General features: G+C 44.5%; 1 protein-coding gene across 1 annotated transcript; it reads left to right on the top strand.

Annotated features, from left to right (window-relative positions):
* Positions 1-6,317: 6,317 nt before the first annotated feature.
* LOC137562263 (olfactory receptor 5AR1-like) lies at positions 6,318-7,508 on the top strand. Its single transcript, XM_068273595.1, has one exon. The coding sequence runs from the start codon at positions 6,318-6,320 to the stop codon at positions 7,506-7,508; it is 1,191 nt and encodes a 396-aa protein (XP_068129696.1).
* Positions 7,509-7,744: the final 236 nt, after the last annotated feature.

Raw genomic sequence — 7,744 nt, 5'->3', positions numbered from 1 at the left:
CCTCCGGAGCGCCCTCTAGTGGGCTTTCATGCAGCCAACTTTCAGTTGGCTGCATGAAATAGTTTTTTTTTTATTTAAAAAAAACCGTCCCGCAGCCACCCTGGCGATTTAATCAGAACGCCAGGGAGGTTAAGTATGCATGGGATCCTCCATTCGACAGGGGAGAGATGGAAGCCCTGCTCGGTGAATGGAAGAATGATTCAAGTTCATTTTGTAAATTTTACAGTGCAAAAAGTGAAATGGTATTGAATGCATGCATTAAGTCGGCCTATAACCTAATAGAGACTGGTGTGTGTAGGTATGACTGTGTGGCTCCTTTGATTGATGTGTGGGAATTGATTTTGGATGATTTTTATGTGACTCCGAATTCGCAAATTTGGCGTTCTGACCCGCCTGCTTCAGCACCTTTGGCTGATTCAGCAGGTGATTCGGAGCTCTTTTTGTGTGAAATTGAAGTTCCTGCAATTCCACCCTGTACCATGGATAACTCAGTGTTACTTACCAGTAAAACAGAAGCCACTGATACATTCTTAACCTTGCCCTGCGCAAATTTCTCAGCAGAGAATCCAGAGGTCCTGCTGACTTCCGAGTCCAGCCTAGCCAGTACTCATGACTCTTTGTTCAGTGAAACAGACATCAGAAAAATCTTGCCTGCCTCTGCAAACACTTCTGCAGAAATTACCTGTGTTAATAAAGTTCAACTCCTGTCTGATCCAGCAGATGTCAATAGATGCATTACATTATCTTCTGAGTCCCAGCAATCCTGCCTAGAAACCTCAGAACCCCAGCATCTGAATTTCCCAATTTTACAAATGAATGGTGATTCAGATGCGCAAACATTGTGTCTTGATCTTCCTGTTTCTACACCTCGCTCTAGTTTCGTGAATAGCTCAGAGCATCTGCTATGTGAACCTGAAATCGCAGAATTATTACCTTGTTCAGAAAATGTTCCAGTAAATTTGCCCTGTATCGTGAATAGCTCAGAGCATCTGCTATGTGAACCTGAAATCGCAGAATTATTACCTTGTTCAGAAAATGTTCCAGTAAATTTGCCCTGTATCATGAATAGCTCAGAGCATCTGCTATGTGAACCTGAAATCGCAGAATTAGTACCTTGTTCAGAAAATGTTCCAGTAAATTTGCCCTGTACCATGAATTGTGCAGTAGATCTCTCCTATGAAGCTCAGGTCACAGAATCCTTATGCTGTCCAGCAGGTGCTTCCATGGTTTTGCCCTGCAATATGGACTGTTCAGTGATCCTGTCCAGTGCAGCTGGGGTCGCAGAGTCCTATGCTTCACCCAGTACTTTGGGTACTTCAAACCCTCTAGCAGAAGACTCTGAGGCACTGCTTACCTCAGTGGGTGTTGCAGCAATATTCACTTGTTTAGCAGCTGTCTTAGAATTAAAGTCCACTCTAAATAAACTTGATGAATCTTTGTCTAAGGAAGCAGAAGTCATTGAAATATTGTCCTCGTCAGCAAGTGTCTTAGATACCTTGCCCTGTACACAGTCTGATTTAACCAATATTGTGGAGTCCCTCTCCAGTGTTGTAACAGCCGAGGAACTCCAGCCCTGTCCTCTGAATGTTTCAGAAGTCTTGCCCTGTAACATAAATAATTCTGATTCTCTGGTCAAAATAACAGAAGTCTCAGAATTTCAGTCTGATTTAGTAAGCGTTCCTGAAACCCTGCCTTGTATTTTGGAAAATTCTGATTCTCTGGCCGGTGTGGCAGAGATTCCGGAGTTCCCTTCCTGTCCAGGGAATTCCTCAGATTTGCCCAGTTCAGTGGGGGATGCTGTAATATTGACTTGTTTTGCAGCTACTTTGGAGCCCCAATCCCAGGTACTAGATGAGTCTCTGTCCAGTCCAGAGGAAGTTGTGGAATTCCTATCTAGCTCAGGTCATACATCAGAAGACTTGTCCTGTCTTGTTTATGCCCCTGAACCTGATTTGTTAACAACCTTGCTAGAATCAGCGACATCCAAGTCTGTTCCTGCATTCTTTAGTGAGAGTCCAGTGCTTGTGAAGTCTAGTCATGATGAATTTTTGTCCAGTCCTGGTTTCGGTCCTATCTTGGCTGACCTTGAGGTTCACAGTTCCTTGACATGCCCAGAAGTCTCTCTTGTACCAGTGTGCCCAGATGTGCTTTGTGTGCCAGAATGCCCAAGTGTGTCTAAGGTGTTAGCGTACTCAGATGCTTCCTTAGGGGAGACATGTTCTGATGTTGCCAGTCTGCCTGCATGCCCAGAGATGGTTCTGGTCCCTGAAAGCCCTGATCTTGATGTTTGTCCTTGTAACCCTGACTCGGGAATTGCCATAGGTTCCATGGGGATTCTTGATAGTTCTCCATGTGAGCCTAAAGGGCGTTCTGACCTTTTGGGATCTCTTTGGAGCTTTAAAGTGTTCTGGGAGATCTCTGAGGAAGCTTGTCCTGGTACCTTGGACTGGTTCAACAGTGGGTTTTGTGTTGGTAAAGACAGTTCCGGTGGGCATTGCAAAGGCGTTGGCATTTTTGGACGGTCCCTGGAAGGCAGTGGGTATCGCTCAGAGAGCTTCGGGGGGCTTTCTTCTGGAAATCATGGTTCTGATGGGTGTCACACTGAGACTTGTAGTACTGATGGGCATGGTTCTGTAGGTTCTGGTTCTGATGGGTCCAGTCTTGTGATGACTGATTCTGGAATTTGGTCTTGCCGGGCTGTCCCGGTCATCAAGAATTATCAGTTAGGTTGTCTCCTTGGGAATGTCAGTTTTGAGAGGCGTCTGGTATCCGCCTTTAAGGGCGGGGGTACTGTAATGATCGCTGCTGCAGCAGGTATTGCTGGAAGTAGTAGTGCTGCAGCTCAGGCAGTTCTGATCTCTTTCCATGCAAGCTGCATAGCTTTGTCTGCCTTTCCCTGCTGTCAGCTTGTGACTGATTATCATTCACCTGTGTGGGAATCTGCATGTCTGCTCCCATTGGATGACCTCAGTATAAAGATCTGCTTCCTGCAGGACTCCTCGGGTTTTCATAGCTTCAGTTTAAGCCTGTCTTGCTGTTGCTTCAGCCCCCGATCGTGTTTCTTGTTCTAAAGATACTTTGCTGGTCTTTGCATCATATATTGGTTCATTGCCAATATATATGCATACCAGCACGTTTATTATTTTCCTTGTATTCGTGTTACGTTGATACATCAGTGTCGCTGATGTATACGTACACGAACTGTTTATATCCTGTGTGCAGTTAGTCAGCTTTCCAGCACGTTTTGGTAGGTTGCGCGTATCGTTATCACCCGTGCTGAGTTAGTTACCCTGCTCCTGGTTCTGTTTGTGGATTGCGTTCATCTCTGCGAAGAGATAACGAATCCTTCTGAATCCTGTTCTGTTACCGTTTGTGGATTGCGTTCATCTCTGCAAAGAGATAACGAATGCTTCTGAATCCTGTTCTGTTACCATTTGTGGATTGCGTTCATCTCTGCGAAGAGATAGCGAATCCTTCTGAGTCCTGTTCCCTGTATTACTCCTGTCCTAGTCAGAGTTCCTGCTTATGTCATATATCGGTTCATTGCCGATATATACATATGTTAGTCAGACGTTACAAATAGTTTCATTGATAGCTGTAATTGTAATACGCTAGGAAAACATACTTATTGTATATTTGTCTGTGTTACGTTCATCTATCTTGATCCTGCTATTTCCTGACTATCCTGTCCTGTCTTTGTGAGGCACGCCATCGCTGCAAACGCATTGGCTGCCTCATTCCAGTCTGTCTTGTTTTGGACGCTTGCTGTCACTAAGTAGCGGCTAGCTAGCAAGCGTTCATTCTGTCTACCTGTCCTGATCTCCTCAGTTCTGGTTTATGCGCTCAGCGCTACTTTGCACTGAGACGTTATAACGAAAGTATTGTTTGTGGCTGTCGGATCTGCACCGGCTCTGTGCGCCACAATCTCCTATTGGAGTCAGTCCTCCCCTCCACTATACTAGGGATAGCCTGTTTCCTTGTGCTAGTGTGTGTACCTCCTCCACGTCAGCTCATGCGTTGCATGCTGACTGTGGAGAATACACCACCAAGCCTTACACCCACTGCTAGCAGCAGTCCATCAGTGATTACCACAAGCCACAACTGCAGCACATACACAACGGCAGTCGTTCAGTGATTACCACAACTGCAGCACATGCACAGTGGCAGTCCATCAGTTATTACCACAAGCCACAACTGCAGCACATGCACAACGGCAGCCCATCAGTTATTACCACAAGCCACAACTGCAGCACATGCACAGCGGCAGTCCATCAGTGATTACCACAAGCCCCAACAGCAGCACATGCACAGTGGCAGTCAATCAGTGGTTACCACAAGCCACAACTGCAGCACATGCCCAGCAGCAGTCCATCAGTGATAACCACAAGCCACAACTGTAGCACATGCCCACTGCCAGCAGCAGTCCATCAGTGATTACCACAAGCCACAACTGCAGCACATACACAGCGGCAGTCGTTCAGTGATTACCACAACTGCAGCACATGCACAGTGGCAGTCCATCAGTTATTACCACAAGCCACAACTGCAGCACATACACAGAGGCAGTCCTTCAATGATTACCACAAGCCACAACTGCAGCACATGCCCAGCAGCAGTCCATCAGTAATTACCACAAGCCACAACTGCAGCACATACACAGCGGCAGTCGTTCAGTGATTACCACAACTGCAGCACATGCACAGCGGCAGTCCATCAGTTATTACCACAAGCCACAACTGCAGCACATGCACAGCGGCAGTCCATCAGTTATTACCACAAGCCACAACTGCAGCACATGCACAGCGGCAGTCCATCAGTTATTACCACAAGCCACAACTGCAGCACATACACAGAGGCAGTCCATCAGTGATTACCACAAGCCACAACTTCAGCACATGCACAGCGGCAGTCCTTCAGTGATTACCACAAGCCACAACTTCAGCACATGCACAGCGGCAGTCCTTCAGTGATTACCACAAGCCACAACTGCAGCACATGTACAGTGGCAGTCCATCAGTGTTTACCACAGGCTGACAGCCACGTGGATGCATATCATAGAGTTTTCCTCAGTAAGCCAAATAGAACAGTGCCTAACCAAATAGTTACAATATCGAGCTTACAATATCACGCTTGGTGTCGGGCAAATTTGTAGTCAGCAGTAGCACATAATGCTTCTAAATGTATGGCTCCTCGCCTTGCAACATCTTGATCCTCTACACTGCTGTGCAAAACTTCAGGACAGCATATCACACTATGCCCATCCAAGTCAAAGAGACAGAGTACGATGCGTATGTCACTCAAATGGGCGGTGTGGGATCTACCCATAAGACCTTTGAGATCTGTTAGACGATCACGAACTATCTCATGAGCATCCCTGACCAAAAAGATTTGAGTGGTGTGCAGGGGCATAACTATAAATCATAGTCCCCACCAGCAAAACTTTGAAGGGGCCCCCAATTTTTGCACACTCTCCCTTGCCAACCCCTTGTAATCCTTGCAACTTCGGTGCCCATATTGCTAGAATCATAAAGCAAATATGGATATTGTAACCTTCACACTCACAAGTGTAGCCACAAAACACCTGATCTGAAGGATGAAGCCCTCTATCAGAGGGAGTAAAGTTGTAGTTGTGCCCCCCCCCCCCAGCTCTGGGTCCTCCTGCAGTTGTAGGTGCTGCACCCCTGTAGTTACCCCCCTGGTGGTGGGAGGCAAGTGGGAGAAACAGTACGGCTGCTAACCTGAGGCCTTAGTGTTTTCCACGTAGAAAGGTACTCTTTGAAAACTGAAAGTGAACTTCTGTCAAAAAATGATTTAAACAATGAACATACAGTATATCACTTCTGCAAAAGCTGTTATAAAATGTAATATATGCTGAACATTTGAGATTTGCACGTACAAGAGGCAGCCACAAACAGAACAAAAGGCTCATTGTTCAGAGTATGGTTTACTTCAGCACTAAACTTTCATAGACACCATAAAAACTGTATATTTAAACAACCTCTTTCTTGTTTGTAGTACGTCAAAGGATCCCTCGAGCACCCCACCTGGGAAAGTGAGGTTTTGTACAGCATGTTGCCCAGCAGCATTGAAAATATGCTTCAGCAAGAGTGTGTGATTTCTTGGGGACAACTCCCAAAACATTCCTCCAGTGCAGACAGAATTCAGTTTCAACTTTTCTTGCATCAAGGCCAAGGTCTTCTGCTTTGAGCTTCCTTCTTACATTTCTTAGCATGATGATAAATGTGATGGTAAATGATATTACCGTATATTCACTCTAATTAGACTCTTCTCTTTTCATTCGAGAAATAAAAAGTCACATGTTCATGGAATTTCATGAAGGCAGTAACAACTCTATGGTAACTGAATTTGTTCTAACTGGCAGTAACAACTCTATGGTAACTGACTTTGTCCTAACTGGCAGTAACAACTCAATGGTAACTGAATTTGTTCTAACTGACAGTAGCAACTCTATGGTAACTGAATTTGTTCTAACTGGCAGTAACAACTCTATGGTAACTGAATTTGTTCTAACTGGCAGTAACAACTCTATGGTAACTGAATTTGTTCTAACTGGCAGTAACAACTCTATGGTAACTGAATTTGTTCTAACTGGCTTCTCTAGAAGACCTGATCTGCAAATGTTTTTATTTCTCACATTCTTCTTTGTTTACCTCATTTCTACTTGGGGAAATATGGGGATAATATTTCTTGTGTTTAACAAAATCCAGTTTCATACTCCCATGTACTTTTTTATAAGTAACCTCTCTCTTATTGACTTTATATACTCATCAAATATTGCCCCAAAGATGCTTGCTGGCTTGTTGCTTGGGCACAACACAATCTCCTACACAGGCTGTGCCACACAACTCTTTTTCTTCTGTGGTCTGGGAAGTACTGAATGCATTTTGTTTGCAGTTATGGCTTATGACCGCTATGTGGCAATCTGTAACCCATTAAACTATAACCTGGTGATGCAACAAAAAACCTGCCTGCTACTAATGGGTGGAGCTTATTCCTCTGGTTTCTTGCATTCTACCATTGAGGTTTGCTTGACCTTCCATCTATCATTTTGTGCCTCCAACATCCTTCATCACTTTGCATGTGACTTTCCTCCATTATTAAGCATTTCTTGCACTGACACTACTATTAATGAAAGTGTACTGTTCGTCCTGTCCTCTTGTGTTACTATGCCTTCTGTTTTAGTCATTCTTGGCTCATACATCTCCATTTTATCAGCCATTCTAAAAATAAATGGGACAGAAGGAAGACAAAAAGCATTTTCCACTTGTGCCTCACACATCATAGCCGTGACTTTACTCTACACCACCGTCCTTTACGTGTATCTCAGTCCCAAATCCTCAACTTCCAGAGATAATGTAAATATAGCTACTGTGTTTTACACAGTCGTACTGCCCATGTTAAATCCACTGATTTATAGTCTCAGGAACAAAGACATCAAAAGTGCTGCAAAAACAATGCTACAGAGGAAGCTTAGATGTATCCCATAGTTGCGACTTGCGAGATATAACTTATTTGTATCTTACAAAGAAACATTATTAGGCATGCAGTGATTTTTTACTAACTGATCTAAATAGTTTATTTTTGTTACATTTCTCTCTGTTCAAAGCATGGCCGGATTTACAACCCAGAGGCCCATACGCACAGGTATACTGGTGCCCTAAACTCGATCCCTGAATACAGGCCACACCCCTAAGCAAAAATATTCTGAACGCTAATCCCTTTC

Source organism: Hyperolius riggenbachi, chromosome 3 (assembly GCF_040937935.1).
Source record: "Hyperolius riggenbachi isolate aHypRig1 chromosome 3, aHypRig1.pri, whole genome shotgun sequence".
In the NCBI taxonomy this organism is placed as follows: Eukaryota; Metazoa; Chordata; class Amphibia; order Anura; family Hyperoliidae; genus Hyperolius; species Hyperolius riggenbachi.
This window is presented reverse-complemented; position numbering and strand designations above follow the sequence as displayed.